Source organism: Eutrema salsugineum, unplaced genomic scaffold (assembly GCF_000478725.1).
Source record: "Eutrema salsugineum unplaced genomic scaffold, Eutsalg1_0 scaffold_1, whole genome shotgun sequence".
NCBI lineage: Eukaryota > Viridiplantae > Streptophyta > Magnoliopsida > Brassicales > Brassicaceae > Eutrema > Eutrema salsugineum.
In genome coordinates, this window is record NW_006256909.1 from 909,734 (window position 1) to 935,203 (window position 25,470).

At 35.4% G+C, this 25,470-nt stretch overlaps 6 protein-coding genes across 6 annotated transcripts; 3 read left to right on the forward strand and 3 right to left on the reverse strand.

Moving 5' to 3' along the window:
* Positions 1 to 879: 879 nt before the first annotated feature.
* Positions 880 to 3,507, forward strand: LOC18030102 (growth-regulating factor 2). Its single transcript, XM_006411792.2, has 4 exons — positions 880 to 1,508; positions 1,634 to 1,846; positions 2,225 to 2,576; positions 2,656 to 3,507. Exons 1-4 carry the CDS (start codon positions 1,118 to 1,120, stop codon positions 3,272 to 3,274), a joined length of 1,575 nt encoding a protein of 524 aa, XP_006411855.1. The 5' UTR covers positions 880 to 1,117; the 3' UTR covers positions 3,275 to 3,507.
* Positions 3,508 to 4,153: 646 nt separating this feature from the next.
* LOC18030103 (basic leucine zipper 61) lies at positions 4,154 to 5,198 on the reverse strand. Its single transcript, XM_006411793.2, has one exon. It carries the CDS (start codon positions 4,963 to 4,965, stop codon positions 4,228 to 4,230), a length of 738 nt encoding a protein of 245 aa, XP_006411856.1. The 5' UTR covers positions 4,966 to 5,198; the 3' UTR covers positions 4,154 to 4,227.
* A 12,756-nt stretch (positions 5,199 to 17,954) lies between these two features.
* LOC18030104 (putative phytosulfokines 4) lies at positions 17,955 to 18,446 on the forward strand. Its single transcript, XM_006411794.2, has 2 exons — positions 17,955 to 18,083; positions 18,191 to 18,446. Exons 1-2 carry the CDS (start codon positions 17,955 to 17,957, stop codon positions 18,317 to 18,319), a joined length of 258 nt encoding a protein of 85 aa, XP_006411857.1. The 3' UTR covers positions 18,320 to 18,446.
* A 962-nt stretch (positions 18,447 to 19,408) lies between these two features.
* Positions 19,409 to 20,013, reverse strand: LOC18030105 (VQ motif-containing protein 29). The gene has a single exon (XM_006411795.2). It carries the CDS (start codon positions 19,990 to 19,992, stop codon positions 19,615 to 19,617), a length of 378 nt encoding a protein of 125 aa, XP_006411858.1. The 5' UTR covers positions 19,993 to 20,013; the 3' UTR covers positions 19,409 to 19,614.
* Positions 20,014 to 22,146: 2,133 nt separating this feature from the next.
* Positions 22,147 to 22,937, forward strand: LOC18030106. Its single transcript, XM_006411796.2, has one exon. The coding sequence runs from the start codon at positions 22,410 to 22,412 to the stop codon at positions 22,857 to 22,859; it is 450 nt and encodes a 149-aa protein (XP_006411859.1). The 5' UTR covers positions 22,147 to 22,409; the 3' UTR covers positions 22,860 to 22,937.
* Positions 22,938 to 23,406: 469 nt separating this feature from the next.
* Positions 23,407 to 25,035, reverse strand: LOC18030107 (glycosyltransferase 6). The gene has a single exon (XM_006411797.2). It carries the CDS (start codon positions 24,917 to 24,919, stop codon positions 23,609 to 23,611), a length of 1,311 nt encoding a protein of 436 aa, XP_006411860.2. The 5' UTR covers positions 24,920 to 25,035; the 3' UTR covers positions 23,407 to 23,608.
* Between the last annotated feature and the right edge of the window lie 435 nt (positions 25,036 to 25,470).

Below are 25,470 nucleotides of genomic sequence, written 5' to 3' on the forward strand. Positions count from 1 at the left end.
CAACGGATCAAGAATAAAATGGCCCATTCCATATAACCAAAATCCTCGGGGAGAAGACCAAGATGGTCCAAAAATATCATTGGAACCACGTGAATCTTGATAAATTTTTGGTACTCCACTCAATACTATTATTTATTATTTGAATAGGACAATTCTATTATTTGTTTTCCTAGATTAAAAATCTCACTTAAAGTGTACATATTGTAAAAATCTCACTTAAAGTATACCCTTTGTTTCCTTCTGCAAAATCTGGTAAAAAGGCATTACATATATCAAAAATGTTAAAAAGTGCACATCCTCGATAATTATCTTATAATTCATGTATTTTTTTTTTACGAATATAACCAAAATTATCTAATAACTCCACAGGTTACAGCTAGCTTGCTCTATTTTTCAACAACGTTACAGCTAGCTTTCCCTAGATGCATATAAATCAAAAGAAAAGACTCAAAGAGAAGTAGTAAAAACCAAACAAAAAAACCCGATAAAGAAATGGCATACAAATTGGGAAAAATGTCCCAATACTTCAAATAGCCTACATTTAAAACAACGTGTGTCCTTAATAGAGAAACTACGACCATACTTAAATGATGAGATTTGGGACCATATTTCACAAAACTTGGATATTGAAAAACATCGAATATTTAATCAACGTCGATACATATATAATTAGGTTTACTAATATGAAAAACGAGGAGCTAAAGTTTGTACTGCCTCGAAAGCAAAACTATATAAACAAAGAAGATGAAGATAAAGCAAAATTAATGATTAAAAAGCATGGATAAATATGTTCTAACATGTCCGAGATCCGGATTGTGTTTTTAGGTACCATTCTTGTCTCCTCCCAAAGCTTCAAGCTTCATCTCTCTCTCTCTCTCTCTCCCAATTATCATATTTGTTTTTTCATTTTGTTTTAAAAGAAGAATATCTCTTTCACATTTTAAAAAAGAGTAGTAGTATAAACAAAAAGAAAACTTCCGCCTCGTTCTTCTCCCTCTGTCTCTCTCTCTCTCTTCTGAGCTTTGCTCAAGCTTTCTTCCTCCCATGGCAACTCTCTCTCAAGTCATTATCTAGCTTTCTTTCTTTCCTTTTTTTATAACTTCTTTTACACTTTTTTATGGATATTAGGACTCATATTCTCGGGTCGGTTACTAGTAATGAAAGATCTAAGCAAGACAGATCCGGATTCGACGGTGAGGATTGCTTGCAGAGAAGCTCGAAGTTAGCTAGAACAACAATAACAACAACAGCAGAAGAAGAAAACTTATCCTCTTCTTACGGAGCTGCTTACTGCAAAACGATGTCGTTTCATCAAGGCATTCCTCTTATGAGATCTGCGTCTCTTCTCTCCTCTGACTCTCGTCGGCAAGAACAAATGCTTAGCTTCTCAGATAAACCGGAAGCTCTAAATTTCAGTAGATGTGTCGGTTTGGAGAGTAGCTATAATAACAAGAACTCTCTCCCGCCGTTTCTTCACCAGATACCACCTCCTTATTGTAGAAGCTCAGGTCTGTTCTCTTTTTTCTTCTTGAAAAATCAGAACATTTGGTTTAGAGCGGATTTGGTGAAATGGGTTTTATGTATGAATATCAAATTTTGATTAAAATTTTAAACACATTTTTGTGGAATGCAGGAGGATATGGTTCTGGTGGAACGATGATGAACATGAGCATGCAAGGGAACTTCACAGGTGTGAAAGGACCTTTTACATTGACTCAATGGGCTGAGCTAGAGCAACAGGCGTTGATCTATAAGTATATCACAGCCAATGTCCCTGTTCCTTCTAGTTTGCTTATCCCTATCAAGAAGTCCTTTTACCCATATGGATCTTTGCCTCCTAGCTCTTGTAAGATAAGCTGACACTGATGATCATGTGTTTGTGAAAGTTTTCGGATTTTAATCAAGAGATTTTTCTGGTTTGGCTGCTTTTTGATTCAAGAACATCAATACAAGAATCTCGTTTGATCTCTTCTTTGATGTCATTTTTGTGCTAACTCCAAGTAGTTTCAAGATTTGCGCTTTTAAGGATTTGTTGCCAATGGCTGTATCTCTAGCTGTTCTTTGATGTCATTTTGGTGCAAATTCCTTTATAACAGTGCCCTAAGGGTTATAAAAATTTGTGCTTTTAGTGATTTCTTGCTCGTAGGGTTTTTCCAAGATTTGTGCTTTTAAGGGGATTTTGTTACCAATGATGACTGAGTGTTACTCTCTGGCTTTGATGCAGTCGGATGGGGAACTTTCCATCTTGGTTTCGCAGGCGGTAACATGGATCCTGAGCCCGGGAGATGCCGTAGAACAGATGGGAAGAAATGGCGATGCTCAAGAGACGCTGTTCCTGATCAGAAATACTGTGAAAGACACATCAACAGAGGCCGTCATCGTTCAAGAAAGCCTGTGGAAGTCCAATCTGGCCAGACCGCCACCGCTGCTGCTGCGTCCAAAGCGGTTACAACGCCGCCACAGTCTTTGGTCGCTGGTGGTAGTAACAAGAACATTGCTCGTGCATCACGCAACCGCAGCCTCGCCACTGGAGCTCAACACATCAATCCTTCTACAGACTCTCTACCTAACAACAGGTGAAAACATAATTGCATGTTGATCCTTTACATGTTCGCGTTGGTTCATGTTCATAACTTACTGATTCTTGCAAAACAGAGTCCGGAATCTGCAAGGAAGCTTGGTATATCCATCCACCGTCAGTTTACAACCTAAAGAATCTCCCTTTGTTCATCAGAAGCAAAGAAACAATCCTTTTGAGTTTGGACACATATCCTCTGATTCATTACTCAATCCGAATTCCGGAAAAAGCTACGGATCATCGTACTTGGATTTTAGCAGCAACCAAGATAAGCAACCGGGCAATCTTAATCATAACTCTTGGCCTGAAGGGGTGAAATCGGATTGGACGCAGCTTTCAATGTCAATTCCAATAGCATCATCATCTCCTTCCTCAACACACAACACTGGTCAAGACAAACTCACACTCTCGCCTCTCAGGCTATCGCGTGAGTTTGACCTTTCGATCCACAGCGAGGAAACAAGCGAGCCTGTGAAAAAGGTGAATACTTGGATACCAATCTCATGGGGAAGCTCCTTAGGAGGGCCTCTAGGCGAAGTGCTTAACAGCACAACGAATAGCCCCACATTGGGATCTTCTCCTACAGGGGTTTTGCAAAAGTCTACATTTTGTTCACTCTCTAACAGCAGCTCTGTAAGCAGCCCCATTGCAGAGCACAACAGAAACAATGGCGACTACTTCCATTACACAACCTGAAACTGAAACTTGTCCTGAGGTGGAAAATCTGGAAAACGAAAAAGTCGGTTTTTTTTTTCTTTATTTCTTTCTTGATGCATTGCTCTTCATTTTGTTCTGTTTTTTCTTTCTAAGCTTAAAGAGGAAATTAGAGGAGAAAAAAAAAAGAGTAATCGTTGTTTATTCCAAAAGTCGATTCTTTCTTCGTTTCCGATTTCTGAGTCTGGATTTGTTCCATCATGTTCTAATATAATCACAATCTAGCTTTTAATTGTCTTACATTCAGAAAAGTAAAAGCCTTTGATGCTCTGGTCTGATCAACACGAGGGTTTTCTCGGTAGGTTTCATTGTGAATCTGTGATCTCTAGTTTCGTGCAATCTTTCTCTTTATCAGAGAGAGGTTTAGGATTAGATGCTCTTCCAGCGTATATGGACTTGAGGATCTAAACTATTATTGGGCTTACAGATCTAAAAAATCGTTTTGGGCCGAGATAATAAACTAATGGTTTCTTTTAGATTCGGTATAGTGTGAAACGGTTTATTTTGTTTAGTGCTTGAATTTAATTTAATAAAGAAAAAATAAATGAGTACTTTAATCATCATGAGCTTCATTGGCATGATGTCACTTCGCACAAAGCCTTTCCACTAAACTGGTTACTATAAACTATAAAGTAATAGTTATAATATATATCATTGTATTACTTTAATACTTTAGTTATTATTTATCATAACACGACAACAATCCTCGTTCATTCCTACGAGATAGAGAGAAAAAAAAATCCAAAAAAAATCTTTTTTTCTTCTTCTCTTGGAGTTGGTAAATAGGGAGAGAAAGTGGAAAATTCGAAAACCATCATTTTTTCGTCCTAACCTTTCATTTCATTTACATAGAGAGACAGAGAGACACAGAAAGAATTTTTCTTTCATCTGTCGGGTATTGCTCTAAATTTTAGAATATTTTTATTTCATATTTCTTATATCATATGATCGATGATCGAAGATGGGTTTTGTGCAGCCATATTCATTCTCCGATTATAAAGTTCCCAGTGTTGCTGTTGTTGAAGTTGTCTGTTAATCAGAATCCGCCGCATCTCCGACAATCTTAACCGGAGAATCTCTTGTTCCGTCAAGAGCCGGTTATTGTCCGTATTCACTCGTTGAAGCTGGTATATGACTAAACGGAGTCGGTTCCCGAGCTCACGGTTTTCAAGATCAAGCCGGTTTACTTGGTTTCGTAAGTTATCAATGTGACTCTGTTTACGCATTCTCGACCGTCTCGCCGATTCCCTGTTCGATTCCATCCTCTTCCTCTTCCTCTCGTCGGTCATCTCCGGTTGGCTGAATATGTTCCGGTTATGGTTCTGCTCTCCCGAATCCAAATTTGGGTTGGATGTCAAGTGTTTTGGGTCGTCCGAGTCCGGTTCGCCGTGTGAAATATCAACGTCGTCAAAACGTGGTTTGGTTTCGATGAAATCGGCACAAGGTTCGTCAGAACCGGATTTGGTGTCATCAAAACCAGAATTAATTCTGACGAGACCGGTGTCGGATTCACAATAACACGGGCTAGGGACGGCCGGTTCAAGAGACAATTGGTTCACGGAGAAGAGATCAGGGCTGTCCCATTCCCAAGGAGTGAATCCGGTTTGGAAACCCGAGAAATGATTAACCAAACCCGGTTCAGAGAAGGAAAAGGCCGGGACAGTAGATAACATAATTGCTTATTTTTTTCTAATAAAGAGATGAGAGAGATTAGAAGGGGAAAAGGGAAGAATTGCATTGTTGGAGCTTGATATTTATTGACAAAATGAAGAGGGGTATTATGGTCATGTTAGTAAATACGGCATACGACCGTATATTATACTCTATAAACAGCTTCCGAGTCATGTTGCACTATGGTGGGGTTAAAAATCTGAATTTGTAATTTGTAGAGCCAACTTTTTTTAAAGCAGGAAATATTTTGTGGGGCACCATTGCTCGTTTTGGGTCCATATTAGCAAAAATATAAAATTAAAATTTTTGAAATCCAAATGTCTGTAGTAGCTTAGTGATGAAGAAAACAGTTTCACATTTCAAACGTTTTAATATTTACACAGTACTAATTCAAAGAGAGACATATCTCTTTATGCTCCTAGAAAAGTTAAATTTATTACTTCGTCTATATTATTATTATTATTTTTTTTGTTAGAATGTTCAACACAAAAGATTGATGAACAAGTACTATACCTCAAAATATTATATATACTCAAGAAAACACCAGCAGTTCAATCTCATAAATCTTATTGATCATAATTCTTTTTGTTTCTTTTTCATTGCATCCATGGGTTTGCCATTACTTCAGGATAAAAATAACGTTTCTGTAAGAAAATTATCAAAATCTTTAACAAAAAAACTATTACAATTAGTTCTCTTTTTTCCTCCAAATTCACACCCTCTTAATTTGTATGTGAACATATACCTGTTATGATATTGACATCCACGATAGAGTAATTTTGTTTTATTTGCGTTGGTTCACTGTTTAATCATCTTTCTTAAAGAAAAAGAAAATCTTTATTTTTTTGTTCGCAATTTCTTTATACATGGGATGTACACTGGAGAGAGGCTAGAATCATCATTTTAATCTAAAAGTAAAAGTAGACAAAGAGTGGAGTAAAATTAACCGGAAAGAGATAGAGAATCTAAGGAACACTTTCCAATTAACTGAACCAAACTGGTGCTTTGCATGAGAGATGAGACCAATGCTTTTTATAAAGAACCCTATAAGTCCATAACCTACGACCCAAAAGTATATATACTTGCTTGCTACACGGAAACATTGAAATATAAATTAGTAATATGCCAATTCGTTCTATATTGAAAAATTATATATCCTCAATATTAATATTATATTGTTTCGAACTTTGCTTCAGCATTTGTATTGAAACACAGAGAGATGTGAAAATTCAATAACATATTACTAAAGTTTTATTTATAATAAATTATTTTGTAAATAAATGTTGAAAATTTTGAAACCACTTATTTGTTAAAATAACAAAATCAAACAAAATACGTAGAGATTAAAATCGCCTTTTAGAGTTTTAGGTTTAATGCTGAATCATATCATTGATAATTTCACACATATACATGTACAGCGTTAGCTTTTCATTCAAAAATTTTCCAATTATTATCGTTTTTAGTAAGTAAAAAATGAAAGAGGATGGAAAAAAATGTGCTTACACTATAAATCACAAGACAAGTACAAAGTTATGATCAAAAATATTTTTGTAATGACTAAACAATTTAATATAATTATATCAGAATATTGATTACCTTTGGTTAGCTCATTAAGATTAGCAAAAAAATGTCAAGCAATGGTCACATGCATTTCATATAAAATAGAGTAGAGAGGACAAATACATTATATACTTATTTATATAAACAACCCTTTATAATTGGCCAGACTCATGTTCGGTTCGGCATCATGTGAAATGAAACTTTAAATTCCCGATAAAAAGCTTCACATATTCGCTTTTTCAGTATATAATCCAATTCATTTTGTTGTCATAATATAATTCAACACTCCATTGCATATATGCATAATATACTATAGTATGTGAATCTGCACATCTTAAGTCTTTGGTCGTCTGTCACATGTGAAATTAACCTTTAGTGTTGAATAAAAAAGCTTCACATATTAGCTTTTCAATAATATCCAAATTTCATTTATCATAATATCAATCAACATTCCATTGCACATAATACATAGATATGATATTATGTGAATCTGCACATCTTATTCCTAATAAAACCCACTAAACTACAAACCTCCCATCAAAATTGTTAGAAACTATAGAAGTACGTGTGTTAATAGTATTCTTTTTCATATTTGTATACTCTGTATAATCTTTATATATAGTTTCTTGGGTATAACTCAATAAATGTCCACGCGAATCATTAAGATTACATTATTCTTTACCCTTATGTTAATCAACGAACTTCCCTTTGCTTGAGGAAAAGACATACAGTTTTGATGCGTATATAATATTGATCTATGTACATTTGACGCATCTTTATCACAAAAAAAAAAAAAATTGATGCATGATCTATGCATAGATTTAAAAACTTTCGAAAAATCCACCATTTTTAAAATTTCTAACTATATATCGTAGAGTTGACTAGATCATTTATAATAAGTAAATCTGTAAATGTAACGTTTATTGTAAAAGTTTAGGAATATTTTCAAGAAGTTAATAGAATCCACGAAGACTATCATTGGAATGTGACGGAATTTCAATTGATCTCTTACAAATAGTTCACAACATGATTCTATTATAATAACCCAAACTTGGAATAATTTAAATTACGTACTGCTACAAATTTACATACTTATTTGTAAGACGTCAATTTAATGTGTAATACTTTCTTTTAGAACTTTTTTTCCAATTTGGAGAATATAATTATAATTGAATAGAGTTTCATGTATTTAAATAGAAATATAAGCTCTATCTTTTTTTTTACGAAAAAAGAAGAATCTGTATATGAAATAAAAATTTCAGGTCCTTATAGGTACCTCACCGCCTGTTTATGCTATTAGCGACGGCTACGGTTAGGTCTTATTTTAGATAAAGAAGTTCAATCTTTAATTGCAGTTCAAAAAAAAAAGAAGTTCAATCTTTAATTAAAGTCGAGGGGAAAATCTTTAATAAAAAGTTTGGGACAACTTCTATATATTAAACGAAAAAAAAAACGACAAATTTCGTAAATTAGTAAAAATTTAAATCTTGTCGCTAAATCATATTTGGCTATGGATAACATGCAACACCCTTCCCCCTTTTTTTTTTTTGTTTTTCTGTAAAGCACGCTCTTCCTCTTCAAATCGTCCTTAAACAACATCTGTCGTTTACAGGGAAATGAGATGCAAATATTTCATGTTTTTTTTTGACCAAAAATATTTCATGATTCTTGACTGAATTAATAAGAACAAAAAAACTACGGTTATGTAATAAGCAATATATGTACTGGCAGTACTGCTGTTCAAGAAAATTTATTTTAGTCTCCATTTCGTCGCATATTTGAACAATATATTGTCTAATAACCAACAATTTTTTTAAAATTTTTTTTTAGCAATTTAAAATAAAAATAAAAAGCAAATCGCTTATAGAAATACGTCACAAACTATATCAACAAGTCTATCACCAGTGGCGACGACGAAAGATATTCAATCACAAAATTTGTAAGGGCCACTTCACCTGCTGTGATTCAGTAGGTTTTGTTGTCATTTTTGATTTAACTATATATACAGAGCCGTGCCCAGATATTTCGAGTCCGTAAGCAAATTTTTAAAAAAATATTTTTCTCATCGAAAATTCATATAAAACTAATTTACAATGTTCCATCGGATCATCCTCTTTTTCACATTTATTTTTATCCGTTCATTTTCATCTTTTTTTTTAACCATTTTCATTCATTATATCCACTTTTTCATTCAAATTCTTCTCATCTAGGGTATTCACATCTTTTTCTCATTTAAGTCATCTTCATTCATTGCATTCGTATTCTCTATTCCATCTCCAAAAACACCATGATGTTCATTATTTTTTTTATAGATTTATCAAGAATTTTAAATTTTTTTAAAGACCTAAATAAAATATTCGCTTGAGAGTTTTCTTCTTTTTCTCTTTTCTGTTTTAGTTTTCTTTTTTATATCCATACAATGATTTTTTAAATTTATTCCCAGACATCTCTGTAAAAAAAGAGTTATAACAAAAATTAGCAAAAGAAAAAAAAAATTATAATAAAAAAATAATTAGTAATTAACAAATACCTATTGAGATACCGTTTAATAATTATGTTATTGTTCTAAAAAGAAGAAAACTGAAAGCTTCGAAAATTCAATAATGAAGAAAGTGAGTTGAAGAAGTATCGTGTATTAAGCGCCTAATTAAACATTTTTGTAACCATTACTCTACTTTTATATTTGTTAGATAATTTTTTAATTAATCTCTAATTTTATTAAAAAAACTCACATATTCTTTTAGTTTCCTACTACTCTTATCTGAACCTTAAATTTTTTTAAGAAATTTGGCCCGTAGGCCAATGTTTCTAATTCACCTACGTAGGCAGGGTCCTATATATATATATATATAATAATCTCAAATGAATTATGACTTAATGTTTTAAGTTTTTGTCGCATTCAAACGTCAGTTTCATCTCCATTACTCCATAACACATTTTTATACGTGTGCGCGTGTATACATATGAGTAATTAAATGGATGCAAAGTAACGTTATGAATCCACTAATTATGGCTTTTTAGACATCTATTTTTGTTTAATTTCTATGGGTTGGTGGTGGAGTGTTCGTTGAGATTTAACGCGTGGCGTCATTTGGTGCGTCATTAGGGTTCCTCTCATGTCGTATAGCTCGATTAATATTTTATATATCAAGGCAGTGTGTTTCGTATATCTCCATGCATGTGGTCAAATGTTATTTATAATATATACGTGACGTGGTAGCTTTTGTTATGGATAGTTTCCGATTCTTTTTGCTTTACAACTTTGAGGGTCGATCGGTTTCTCGTGATATTAAACATAAATTATAGAGAGGTCATTGATCGCGAGTATTGCACTAATGAGTAATGACATAATCAATTATATAACTACTCCGGATAGCAATGGAAGGTAATGCTCCAGCAAATGATATTGCAACCAGTGTGACTAGAGACCATCGCTATGCATCTTACATTGCACAAGGTCCTTTTGGTTACAAAATCGAATCGCAGATGAGGCGGCTAAGACTAATTTATTGGTCTCTATTTCCCATGGTCTTTTCTCTCTTGTTTTTCTTTATGTCCATGGTTTTTGCCATTCTCTTATATGGTTTTTTGAGGGTAAATTAGTTACAGTACTCTGTTTCTCAAGCCTGTAACAGGGGTTTAGGGTACCTACTGGTATTCTTTCCTTTTGTAACCCATTGTCCTATATTTGAATAAACTCAGCGTTAAAAAAAAAAACTATTACTCCGGATAGATTATTTTTTATTTAGATTGTAATGATCTGGATTGGTTAATATTATTGGGAATATTTGTGAAATAATAATTTTGATTATGAGGATTTGATTCATCTACGTATATAAAATGGGTTATCGATGTTTGACTTAAGATCGATGATTTTCCCAGAGGTTGGTTTCAATGTATTTTTCTTAATTATGATCATCCCAACCTAATTGAATGTCATGCATGTGTAAGCCTGTAAGGTTTTAATGAAACATATATTATATATAATTGATGTGTTAAAATTTTATTAGAAAATAGAAACCCCAATCTATTATAGAATGTATAATTTTTTATTAAAACTTTGTAAATATTAGTACGTATAAGTTACTTTTCGTATTCTTGAGATTATGCAAACACGACACCCTGAAATTACATGAAAAAATTATAACATTAATTAAAAATATAGGGACAGTGCTTGTCTCAACTAATTTATATATTTTATACAATAAAAAATAGTTTTCTACATTTCAACAAAATAAGGGTTAAACAATGTTTTAGGTTTTATGTTTTTTCCGAGTGTATCATGGCTGAATCATTGGCCCAAAGAAAATATTGAAATGAACCACCTGTGAATCTGTGATGTTCAAGTTCTTAATGGTCCTGAATTGCATAGTATTTTTATATTGATAATTTTGGCCCAAAATAAAAATCGAAGGTTGACGTTTACCTCACGTAACACGTCAACATTTTGATTTTTGATTTTTGAATTTCATGTGCTTTTTTTTTGTTTCCGTCCAATTACAAATTCATCCACTCTATTCGACTACTCACTCTACGTCTCTACTGCTAAGTGATATCCATTGTAGTTGAAAAACTCAGTAGTGTTGTGAAAACTTAGAAACTTTATTAATCATTGGAATGTATATATAGAGTACATAAGGAATCTAGGTTAAGTACAATGCCCTGATGGGCCTAATGGGCCGGTATAAGAGTCCATATATGATATGTGTTATAACACTCCCCCTTGGACGAGTGAACCGGGTCAGCTACTCAATCGGGATCTCGATAATGCGCTGGGGAATGTTGCCTCATTAAAACCTTACCAGGAAAAACCCAGTGGGACAAAACCATGGTGAAGGAAAAGAGTACAACACGCATTACTCCTCCTGATTGTAGCATCACTGCAGATCTCTAAGTCTATACATTCCTATCTGTTTGACGAGCTTCCGGTGTGTTGAAGTAGGCAATGATTTGGTGAAGAGGTCAGCTGAATTCTCACTGGATCGGACCTGCTGAACGCTGAGAGTGCCGTCCTTCTGCCAGTCTGAGGTTGAGAAGAACTTCGGTAGAATGTGCTTCGTCCGATCTCCTTTGATATATCCTTCCTTGAGCTGAGCTATGCATGCCGCGTTGTCTTCATACATCACCGTGGGCTGTGTGTCTTCGTCCATACCACAATCTCTGCGGATGTGCTGAGTCATGGAGCGCAGCCAGACGCATTCCCTACTAGCCTCATGAATGGCTAGGATTTCAGCATGGTTTGATGAAGTGGCAGTGAGTGTCTGCTTCATTGATCTCCAAGAGATGGCTGTTCCTCCATGCGTAAAAACGTAGCCAGTTTGAGACTTGGCAGTGTGCGGATCTGATAGATATCCTGCATCGGCGAAGCCGACTAACCCATCTTTATTTTGGTTAGTATAGAAGAGTCCTAAGTCTTGAGTACCTCGAAGGTATCTTAGAAGATGTTTTATACCGTTCCAGTGCCTCTGAGTTGGAGATGAACTATATCGAGCGAGGAGGTTCACGGTGAAACATATGTCTGGTCTAGTGTGACTAGCCAGGTACATTAACGCTCCTACAGCACTGAGGTATGGCTTTTCAGGACCAAGGATTTCTTCATCATCCTTTTTGGGACCAAGAGGGTCATCACTTAAGCTTCTAACTACCATTGGGCTGGTCAATGGGTGAGCTTGGTCCATATTAAATCGCTTGAGTACCTTTTCGATATAAGCCGATTGATGCACAAGGATTCCTCCTTTGATGTACTCAAGTTGTAATCCCAAACAGTACTTTGTTTTGCCTAGGTCTTTCATTTCGAATTATGCTTTTAAGCAGTCGACTGTTTGGGAGATCTCACCTGATGTTCCGAGGATGTTTAGATCATCCACGTATACTGCTATGATTACAAATCCTTTGTTTGAGTACTTCTTGATGAAGATGCATGGACTGATGGGGTCATTTTTGTAGCCTTCTTTGATGAGGTAATCGCTGAGGCGGTTGTACCACATACGCCCACTTTGTTTCAGTCCATACAAGGATTTGTTCAGCCTGATGCAGTATTGATCTCGAGATGCATTTTTGTCTTTTAGTTCAATGCCATCTGGGAGTCTCATATATATTTCGTTGTCCAGGGGCCCATAGAGATATGCGGTTACAACATCCATTAACCGCAGATCAAGATTTTCTCTTATGGCCAGACTTATGAGGAATCGGAATGTTGTTGCATCCACCACTGGAGAATAAGTCTCCTCATAATCGATTCCGGGTCTCTGTGAGAATCCTTGTGCTACAAGCCGTGCTTTGTATCGTTCCTTTTGCGCACAAAGACCCATTTGTGGCCCACTGGCTTGATGTGTGATGGGGTCCGGATGATCGGACCGAACACGTTTCTGAGTTTGAGACTCTTTCACTCCACGTTTATGGCTTCTTTCCATTTTAGCCAATCTGTTCGATGTGTACACTGTGTTATTGACGTGGGTTCTAGATCCTCTTGCGTGAGCGCAACATCAAGTGCTACTTTGTATGCAAAGAGTGCATTTAAGTCGACTTCTTTTCGATTCCATTGTATTCCGGACATATTGTAATTGATGGAGATCTCATTGTTATCTTCTGAACCTGGAGATTCGGCGTCCCGAACTTCCATTGAGGGTTCATTAGATTGAGTCTCAGCCGCGGCTATGTCTGATATTGCAGGAATTCCGGTTTCGGTTATTGCACCTTTCTTTGATTTCCGGGGATTCTTATCTTTGGAACCGAGAGGTCTGCCCCGTTTGAGACGTGGTGCAGACTCTGTAGCAACTTGGATCTGTCCCGTTGGGACAGCTATTCGTACTGGTGCATTACAAGCTGGGATGTACGATTTGGTTACTTTGGTCGGGTCAGCAAAGGAATCTGGCAATTGATTAGCTAGCTTTTGATAATAAATAATCTTTTGGATCTCTGAATCACATTCTAGAGTCCGAGGATCTTGCCAATTTAATGATGTTTGATTCCATGAAAGATCTTTGACCAGCTTGTTTGTCTCACCACCTAAAGAGAGATATACCGATTCATCGAATTGGCAATCCGCATATCTGGCCTTGAAGAGATCTCCAGTGGTTGGCTCGAGATATCTTATGATGGTGGGAGAGTCAAAACCAACATATATTTCCATCCTTCTTTGAGGTCCCATTTTGGTTCGATGTGGTGGAGCAATGGGTACATATACTGAACACCCAAATGTTTTGAGATGGGAGATGTCTGGCTCATGACCCGAGAGTAGTTGGGATGGGGAATATTTGTGTTCACTAGATGGCCAGATGCGTATGAGTTCAGCAGCATGTAATACTGCATGTCCCCATGCTGAGGCCGGGAGCTTTGATCTCATGAGTAATGGTCGGGCTATCCATTGAATGCGTTTAATGAATGATTCAGCCAATCCATTTTGAGTATGGACATGTGCTACAGGATGTTCCACGGTTACCCCCATGGCCATACAGTAGTCATTAAACGCTTGTGAGGTAAATTCACCAGCATTGTCAAGGCGGATAGTCTTTAGTGGGAAGTCAGGGAAATGGGCCCGCAATTGTATGATTTGGGCCAAGAACCTAGCGAAGGCTTGGTTCCGAGAGGACAAGAGACAAACATATGACCAACGGGTCGATGCGTCTATAAGGACCATGAAGTACCGGAATGGGCCGGAAGATGGATGTATAGGTCCACAGATATCGCCCTGGATTCTTTCTAGGAAATGAAGTGTTTGTTTAGAGATTTTAACTGGTGAAGGCCGAGTGATCAATTTGCCTTGAGAACAAGCTGTGCACATGAGGTGTTGAGGATAAGCTCGGTTTTCTTTGAGGGTATGCCCTTGAGAGTTTTAAATTAGTTTACGCATCATATTTGCACCGGGATGACCGAGCCGGTCGTGCCAAATAGTATAATCAGTAAACCGGGCTTTGAGAGTGGTATTAGCTTCAATCATACTGACTTTAGCATGGTAAAGTCCAGTAGAGAGCGCGGGTATGGTTTCGAGGATTTGTTTATGGCCGTCTACGGTTTTAGTGACTAGGAGGGATTCTTTGTTCCCTTGACCTTGGGTTTCTATGTGGAAACCATTCTGTCTTATATCCTTGAAGCTCAGAAGATTTCTCTTCGAACTAGGAGAATATAGAGCATCTGGTATTTCAAATTGTGTGCCATTTGATAGCAACACATAGGCATGGCCATATCCTTCGATAAGGTTTGAGGGACCCGCGATGGTGCTAATATTTGCGGTTTGATAGGTTAGGTTTATGAAGTAACTTTTGTTTCTTAAGATAGTGTGGCTGGATCCACTATCTACGACTATGGTTTCCATTTGCTGGTGTGCTTTATTATGAATAGAAGATAGAATTCAGTATTGAGGAATTCAGAAAATGTGATAAATCATAAAGTAAAGCAGTGTCTGAGAATAAAGGCAAATGGAAAAAAATGAAACAAATCCCAAAATGAAAAAATAAAGAACAAAATCAAATTGTATCAGAGTTTCAGATGATTGAATTAATCGAGGAGATCAGCTGTTTCATAGTCCATGGGGTCGGTCTGCTCGTTTGTGGTGTTCTCATCATCAAGGAGGTCGTCACCTTCCAGGTTAGCAGCATCGACTGGCTGAGTCATGTTGGCTTCAGCAGGAGCTTTTCCGTACTTCTGGTATAAATCGCAGTGGATCTTGGGGGTGCGACATTGCTTTGTTGGGTGGTTGAACATCCCACATCTGGTACAAGCAGAGTGATCGGGGTTGGTGTGGCGGGTCGGCTTGGTGATGCCTCGACCACGACCAGGACCATAACTGAGGTTAGGTCGGTTGCCACGACCATGTCCGCGTCCACGTCTTCCACGTCCATGTCCTCGGCCATTACCACGTCCATTACCACGTCCACGGCGGTGATCTGAGGATCTATCGGGTTGAACATGGTAGGACTCTTGACGAGAAGCTGGGACAGGAGCCGATCCCGGGGGCCTCATAGCGCTGTTCCTCATAAGCAGCTGTTTATTCTTCTCAGCGAGGAGAAGACAGGACAACAAGTCTTCGTACAATGTGTGTTTCATTGCACGGTATTGTTGTTGGAGCACAACATTCTCTGTGCTGAATGTGGATAATGTTTTCTCGAGGAGATTATTATCTGTCACATCCTCGCCACAGAGTTTCCGGATGGCAACAATACGAAAGAGTTCGTTGTTGTAATCATCTACGGATTTGTAGTCCTGGAACCGAAGGTTCTTCCAGTCGAAATCTGCCTGAGGAAACTGGGCCATTTTCTGATGGTCATATCGCTTTTTCAGCGCTTGCCACAATTCAAGTGGATTCTCAAGAGTGAGATATTGCTGCTTAAGGCTCGGGGCCAGATGATGGCGTATGTGACATATCGTCTGAGACTGTCCCTTACGGGATGCGGTGTTACCGTCGGTAATACACGCATCGAGTTCTTTCGATGCGAGGAACAAGCGCATGTCTAGGGCCCACTCGAGGTAGTTATCCCCGGAGACGTGAAGGGCCTCGAATTCACATTTCTGAATGTTTGACATCTGAAACATGAGATTGATTTTGTTAGGGATTGTTTTGAGAAAATTTTGAATGCTGATGATGAAACTTTCTATTTTGAGAATATTTCTATTTTAGGAAAGTTTCTAAATTTGGAAAGTTTCTAATTTGGGTAATTTTCTAAATGAGGAAAGTTTCTATGTCGGGAAAATTTCTATATGAGGAAAGTTTTTATATGAGGAAACTTTCTATTAGAGGGAACTTTCTCGGAAATAGTAAATTTTAAAGGGTATGGTTTTAGTTACCCCGAACATGATGTCGGTTTAATAGCTGTGATTTAATCGGTTAAAGCCGAATATAATTTCGGTTAATGAGAACCAGGTTTAGCCGGTTTTAGGCGGTTTAGGAGGAACCCTAGGGGAGCCGAATATGATTAGGGTTTTATCTAAGGTTTTAACGGTTTGGAAAACATATTTTGGATGTGATTTCGAGATCTATAGGATCTGTGGTCGATGGTTTTAATAATTTCACAAGGACAACAAAGAAATCACGTGAAAAGGACTAGGGTTTAAGCATTATGACTTACGATTTTGAAGATTACAAAATCGTGAATCAAGCTTAGGATTTAGGGTTGATTTTCTTAGTTTATTCAATCAAGTGTTTCAAGCAAGAGAATCAACAATCAAATAAGCTGCAACAAGCTTATTAAACATGAAGAAAATCGAATAGGTTTATGCCATAAACATGGCCAAAAACGGTTGTTAGGTTTTTGTAGATTAGGGTTTTATAAAACGAGTTTAAAACCTTTGAACATGCATAAACTTGTAATTTAAACAATCAATCAACAAGTTATCAATCAATCATCAGAGTATCAAACACTTTCAATCAATTAGAGATCGATTTTTTTTTTTTTTTTATAGGGTTTTGAAGTGTTTAAACAACAGGTTCTATGACTCTCAGTTTTAGAAGATACATTTTCCACCTTTGGATTTCTGACAGGCTAATGAAACTGGGAGCTAATAGACCTCAGTTAGCCGCTACAAATTCCAAGGATTGATCACCAAAACTGGAGAAGCTGCTGGTTGAAGAAGGAAAAACTCGGATCTGGTTTTTTTTCCGGTTGATCGTCGTGTACTGTAAGTGTGCGTGAGGGCGCGTCCGACGTTGGATCGACAAACGGTTTTCACCAGTAGATTCGTCTCGTCGAGGGCTTCGATTTGATATGTAGATCGTCTTCTGGTTCCTCACGGTTTGGAAGATATGCGTCTTTTAAGTTTCGACTTGCTTTTAGGGTTTTGGTGGTGGCCGGATTTATTAGGGTTTTTCGCTCAGAGAGTCTTATCGTGCTGATAACGTGTTGTGAAAACTTAGAAACTTTATTAATCACTGGAATGTATATATAGAGTACATAGGGAATCTATGTTAAGTACAATGCCCTGATGGGCCTAATGTGCCGGTATAAGAGTCCATATATGATATGTGTTATAACAAGTAGAATATTTTGTTGGCAAGAATAAAGAAGTTAAGGGAGATACTTAAACAAAACAAAAAAAAAATACAGTGGTCTTCTCTATTGAGCATGTTGTTGAACTGATGAAAAAATATATATATACAGCTAGAAATTCTTAGTCTGATGGTTAGCCTTTCGAAAAGTAGTGGCAGAATTCGATCAGTTTTATCAAAATTAATTTTATGTATATATACAATCTAAAATACTAAAAACTACACATTCCTATTTTTTCTCTTTCCAAAACGAGTAAAGAGATAATGTATGTTATCTACTAGTTTTTTTCGGACAAGATAAGAACATTGAACTAATAAAAGATAAAGAACAAAAACAGTCTAATTTTTGTTCTTAAGATAAAAGACTAGACTAAGAAAAGAGTTGACCAAGATTAACTCTATATAAAGATGGTTTGTTCATTGGTGTCAATATCCAAAATTAATCACAAAATGGAAAATCTCTCTACTTTGCTCATGATAGCTCTCCTCCTTTGCGCAGGCACGCTAACATGCACCGCCCGTCGTGAACCGGCCGACTTCGCCTCATTCACAAAATCTCCGGCCGACATACTTAGTCTGGTTAGTCATATACTGATATACATACCTAGTTAATTAGTTATTATGTAGATATATATTATAGGTAATTATATTTTTTTTATTTGTAATTTATGTTTTATTACATTCAGGAAATGATAGAATCAAAACTACATGAAGTGGCGGGAGAGAGCTGCGAAAAATACGACGATGAAGATTGTTTGATGAAAATGATGGCTCATCTTGATTATATCTATACACAGAAGAATAATAATCCTTAGATTAATATTCTAATCGTCGTCAACTGCAAATCACTTCCACATGTTATATATGTGTATATATAGAATTATTTATTTAATTCAATTGATTTTAAAGGAAATGCCAAACTATTTCCTTATGTTGTGTATTTTTTAGGATCATTAATTAATTCAGAATATGTTTATTTTATTTGTTTGGAAAGAGTCAAATTATTCCCTATAGAAATTCGGATAAACAATATTCCCAACAAAAAAAAACACAGAATGGTAGAACCACATAATTTGTTATCCACGGTAATATAGTTCACCAGAAAATGGAGTAAAAATTAAATAAATCTAAAAAAATATGAAATAAATATCATTAATAGAAATTGCAAAGTCGGTTGGTTTTATCCCGCCAATCTGCTAGTCAAGCAAATTCATAATACAGTAAAACCTCTATAAATTAATAATATTGGGACCATGATATTTTATTAATTTATTTATAGAAAAAGTTTGCTTTCCGCTTATAATTTTTTAAAAACTTTTTTGAAATAACGTTATATTTTAAAATTTTAACAAATCTTGTAATATAAATTATGATTAACAATCATAACTATTGCAATAAAATAGTTTTTAATATCATATTGGATTGTCCATGTAAAAATATACATGTTTATAAGTTTCAAATTTATAAAAAAAAACTATGACTACTATCCCTATTATTGATGATAAAATTGAAGATAACATTACAATATATACAAAAACTTTTACATGTAAGAAAATCAATTATCATATCAAAAATCATCATAAATTTTATCAACAATTTTCTTGTGTAGGTGGGGATCCAATATTTTCTGAATCCTTATGTAAGGAATTACAAAAAAAATTCTTTCACCAAAGGTTTTGAATGTATATAGTAAAAAACCAATAAGAGCTACTTATATAATAATTAGAGAGATAAGATCCAATGAGATTTCAACATTAAGTTAAAGAAAACACATTAGTCATATTTTAGAATATTATATTTATATATATTTGCATAAATTTATATAATTATTAATTTATGTTTTTGTTGGGACCATATATTTATATAAGAGTTTCAAAAAAAAATTATTATCTTATTATCTTATCGAATTTGATAAATTTTTACATTGGTCCGATTTGGGACCAGCAAAATTTATTAATTTATAGTGATTATTAATTTATCGAGTATTAATTTATAGAGGTTTTACTGTATATATTTTTAAAGAGCTAAAAGAGTACAAGAATTTCAAAAATTACAATAAAAATATGCATTTTGCAAGAGCAAGTAAAAGATGTTATGCCTCTAAAAAAAACTACCATCTGGAGAGATTCGCAGGATTTTGAAGTGACAAATCTCCCCATGATGACGATGGCAGATCAAACGCAAACGAAGAACTCTCCTTTGCTGCATCATCCAAACTATTAAGCGATTTAGCCACGACCTCGTGCTCAGGTGCACCGGTGAGCCTTTGAACCAACTCTTTGAAGTCTATTGGCTCGACTCGGTAAACTTGGGGATGCATTGGCTTCGAATGAGATGATATTGATGATGTTACAGGTCTTTTCAAGGGCTTTGAAGGTTGCTTTCGGGTCGAATGGAGCGAATTTAAGTAATTTTTCGTTGCCCTTGTCGCTGTTTCTTGAGCGTTAAGGTAACTCTGAGACATAAACGGCTGTGATGTAGCTTCCATGGAGACTTTGAGATTACAGCTTTGGAAGATTTTAATGTGAAGTTGAGTGATTGATCTTGATGGGGTATATATATATCAATTATCGTTCATGTGCAACATTATCAACGTGGGTCAAGCCTTTGGTTTTTGACTATTCTTAGGATTTGACTTTTGAGAACATTGTTTTTATTTTATATAGTTCGTTTTATCTGAACCAAAAGTGAAGAAAAAGGAAAATTTCAACGTCGTGTCCAATAGAATAAAGAAGGCCGCCCACGTGAGCGTAACCGGAATCTGTGATCTATGATTTGATTTCTAGAAGTTCTATGTTTTAATTAGAGTATATAGAAGGGGGAAGAAGAAGAAGAAACAATCATTTACATTTTTTATTTATTAAACTAACAAAATCTTAAAACACTTTCTCGCACAATTTACTGTACTTGCTCATTTGATTTATTTTTAAACTTTTGTAATTAGAATTTTAATTAAAAAGAGAGCTTATATAAGCTCGGGATAACTTTCTTGGAAGTTCATAACTTGTTATAGCCGAAGCAACAGTATATCCTTTATTTCTAAATGAAAAGCCTTTAAAGATAATTAATAAAATTAAAATAGAATGATTTAGGTAAAAAAAAAAAGGCAAATTTACCTTTAAGTAAATCACTATGTAAAAAGAATGATTTAGGATCCGATTGAACACAAAACTGTAGACATGAAGAATCTTGTGATTAACCAGGTCTGTTGTCCTCTCGTTGTCGCAATTTTCCAATTATTTTTTCCCATAATATTTTGTATCGATTGGTTTACCAAAAATTTAAGTCTTGTTTCAATTAGTTTCATAGAGTAATATGTTCACATCTCCTATAAATTTTCATTTGTTGAAGTCAACTGTTGACTTTACAAATTTCTAAGCATATGATATAACAAAGGATCTAATAATTTAGGTGTTAAAAATCAAATAGGATCCACATTTTAGAGTATGATAACCTTTTTCTGTTATCATAATCAAAGTTTAGCTTTTCTTTAGTATGGATTCCATTAAACACTCAACATCTCGTCAGTGCGGGACGAATCAATTTAAATGCTCTAGTCTAAAATTTAAAGTATGCCTTTTATTTTTTTTAAAACAAAAATAATACAAAATAAATAAATAAAAAATTAAAATTTTATAAAATATTTCAACTCCATAAACAATTAAAAAACAAAGCAAAAAACACAATAAAACTAATATTCTTTGTTGAAATATGGTTCTCCTTACATTTTTTCCTGCAAAATCGTTCATTAAATTCGCATAATCAAGTTTTTCAATCATATCTGTCTCAATATATAACAAAGCTAGCTCATGATAGATCGCAAATAATTCTTTATCAGTTTCAACTTTAAAAAACTTCTTTTAGTAGTGGAAGATACTGGATCTGTCAACAATATGCGATAAGCAACTTCTCTGTTTTGATAACAATCTTCCATTTGTTTTAAAAAATCAATCACTTCAATAGGCTTCCAAACTTCATTTGGTATTGATTCTCGGAGAATTTTTAATTCCATAAACAGATCATTATCAACTATGTCTGAATGCATATCATTCGTTAAAAAACCTCCATGTTCGCACATAATCTCCTCAAAGAATTCTCGCTTACTGATGTCAGAGGATTTCTGGCTCTGGTACCATAAAATATTATGAAATATAAGAAAGATTTCATAAAAATATGAGTATATTTAATCACAAAACAGAGTATTTATATAGCATGATATTGTCTATTTTGTTGGCATAATATCAATGTGGGACATCGATAGAAAGAACATATTCTTTCTAATTCGATATTATTCATATTAAACAAATTCAATATTATATTTTTAACCAATTCATATTCGATAGAATGAATATGCCCTTTCTAATTCTAATTCTTTTCTTATGTTATTATTATTATTTTTTCTAATTCTAATTCTCTTAATTTGATAAAATATATGTTATTATTTTTTTTTCTAAAATAAAATTTATTTAATAAAATAGATATTGTTTTAAAATATGTCCTTAACTAACATTTTTTTTAGAGAAAATTCCATAAACATTACAAAAAAAACTTACAAATATTTAAATTTTGTTTATTTATATATACTTTTTATATAAAAAATTAATCAAAATATGCCCCCATAAATTGGATGCCCTAATCTGTCGCTTATCTCGTCTATGCTCTGAGCCGACCCTGCGTCTCGTCACTCTCGTGTTATATAAATTTAATCAACAAAAAACTTCAGTGCTATACTTATTAAATACTATGATGTGTCTCCGCACGCAATGCCATTTATCCATATTATTCAAGTTTAAATTCTCAGCAGGCTCCTAATTTCTCTTCTCCCTTTTGTGACAAATATTTTCTTATTGATTCTGTTCCAAAAAAGGAGGAAGGAACTCTGGAATCTCCTATAAGAAAAAAAATATGAGCAAGAAAAAGGAGACGAAACTAAGCAAGTACATGAAGGTCCCCATAAAGATGGTGGTGAAAGGTAGAGACTTGTACATTAAAAGCATGAATCAATTCTCTTCCCATGACCTTCTCGGCAGCGGCATGGCTTTTGGGATACCAGTCTGCCAAGTAAGCGCCCTCCCAAGAAGTTTCAGCGCGAGCCACTCGCAAAATTCCGTGAGAGCCAAAGAGCATCGTGTGCCTGAGCTTGTAAGAGCCGCATCAGCTAGAAATACTACCGTTGATACGCAGCATGGACCGTCTACGAAACTACAGAAGGCTAAGAGTGTGAGAAATTGTGATGTTCCCCATGGGTTTGAGAGAATTGATGAGACCCGTCCTTTGATTGATTTGGGGAGTATTAATCACAAGGTGCTTGAAAAGAGTAAGAGTAAGAGTTACGGTGTTGTCAAGTATACTTAAAGGGCTCATGTAATTAAGAATTAGCCACATGTGTATTGCTTTGCCATATTGTTGTAAAAGTGAAAATGAAAATGTTAACGTGACATTTCTTTTATATTTATAATATTAATATTTACAATTGGTCTTCTGTCAATCATGTATTGGTATTAGTTGGTATAATGTCTACGTAAAATACATTTGTATTTATTTTACACGTGATGGTGATATGATAACTAATAATCAACTAGATATGTACATCACCAACCCAATGATTATGAACCAATAACTGTCGATGTGAGGCCAGTGAGGGTTCATAATGGTGTGGATAATTTGAGGAGATATATAATAGGCATAAAAAAAAATTTCCGATATGGTGGACTAATTCGTTATTTTTTTCGACGACATTTGTTCATGCTAAACCATGATTTGATAATTCGCAGAGCATCGATCATGTGTTTTACCATCAAATACAAAATAGTTTTGATTTATATACATCATAATGTGTTTCAACTAATGCGAAAACGTTGGTTGAGTCATGCATTTGGACGTGGACAAAAACCGATGACCAATTCCTTTTCGTTTTTCCCATATCTTATTCATACCAATATATATACAATACAAAGTGAATGATTTCTTCTTTTTTTCCCTTTATCTATTTGAATTCTGATCAAGTAATGTAATGTAAATAACTAGAAAAGATTTCAAACCATTATATATCGAAATACGCTAAAAAAAAAAAAAAAAAAAACTAGAAGTTGATAAAACGAAAATCACCATGGCTCATCAGGATAATCGAACGGCACAGGTTGAAGTGGAGAAGTCTTGCTGAGATCGGAGTGCACGTATCCGTACGTGCGCATCACCTGATTATCAGCGAAATTAAGGGCTCTTATCATCTCTTTCCAACACGTGTCACCATCGTAAATCGGATTGTGGTCCCCACTGCAAGGCTGGCATCCCGTGAAATGCGTTACAAACGCTCTTCGGCGACTCCCTCTCCCTCCAAACTCGCCTCTAAGAAACCTCTCCTCTCTAAACGCACCGTATCGTTCGCTGACTTTCTCCGCGTGCCGTCTACGCAACGTGGCGTCATCTCGTTCCATCTCAAGGTACCGCTCCGTCACGTTAGCCAAACCCCCGACGACACCGATCCAATACCCTTGGAGATAATACTCTCCTTCGAGGTATATCTTAGGGTAATACACCTCTTTATGTTTATACAGCAAGTAAATCAGAGCCGTCTGATCGTCCGACTCGGGAAACAACTTATCTTTGAATATAGACCGTTGGATCGGACCCCACTTGGCGTAATCAGGGCTCACAGGTCCCATACTCTTCCACGTGTCAATCAGCTCCATTGACCATTGACAATTTCTGATGAGGAAAACGCCGGCATTTAACGCCGTCCAACTCTGTTTATCGTAGATTATATTCGCCCAACCGTGAACCACGAGGTTGTGATAACGGTAACGGTGAAGCGGCGGCGTGAATTCCATATCGGTGAAAATCGCGTCGGAATCAACCCACCAAATCCACTCCGCCTCTGGGTGAGCAAGCATCGCCGCCTTCACCACCGGAAGTTTCGCCCAATAAGAATTCATCTTCGGATGAAGCAGCGAATTGCTGTAGAATATGTCGTGGCCATGGATTCGACAGTAATCGACTTTGTTTTTGAAGCATCGGAGCAACAAATGGTCTCCGATTGGGTTTTTACACGGCGTCGATTGCGAACCGGTTACCATCACGATCCGGTTTTCAGAACCGGGTTTGAATGACGGGTGCAATTCGAGCCATCGTTTCCGTTTCTCGTCCCATCCCGTAACGGATTTCTCGATCGAGTAGCTTAGATCCGGATCATCGTAAAAACCGGAATCAGGCGGGTCGAATTGCATGTCTAAACCGGAGCATTTAATTGGTCCGCCATCTCCTCGTAAACCGGTGAGAGAGTAATTGGAGGAAGGTGAAAAAATTGAGAAGTAAGACCAGACGAGAATAAGAGACATGAAAGCTCCGGCGAGGAAGATAACTCCGTCTGATAAACAGACGGTGGTTTTGGTCTTTGCGCCGCCGTGTTTTCCCATCGAAAAGATGATGACTGAAAAAATAAAAAATCTACAAGTTGGCGATAGAAAAAATGAGAAATGTCAGTGTAATTCTGAAAACAGTTGGGTGGTAAAGTAAAGAAATGAGCATTTTAGCATTTTAGGGTTTATTGGCTTAAATGTGAGGTGATTTAGTCAGCTAAATGTATGGTAAGGAAAGGGAAAATAAGATCATTTATGATAGAAGTTTCAGTTTTTCATTTAAATCTAACTAGATTCTAACCATATGCATTCGCAAGGGAATATTTTTTTGATTGTTTAACGAATTTTGTAATATAATTTGTGTTTTTGAGTTTAGATATAATTATTTTTATAAATATATTTTTTTAATAAATGAAAATATTAATTTTTGTGTTTAGATATAATTTTATAGTATTAAAATTAATTATGATTATAAAAATATAATTTTAACTCGTCCGCTAATATTAATTCAAAATGAAATATTATAAAAACATAATTCTAACTTTTTCGTTCATATTACCGTATAATATAAATATTTTTTAAAAGTTTGAGATGTATTAACAGTATTA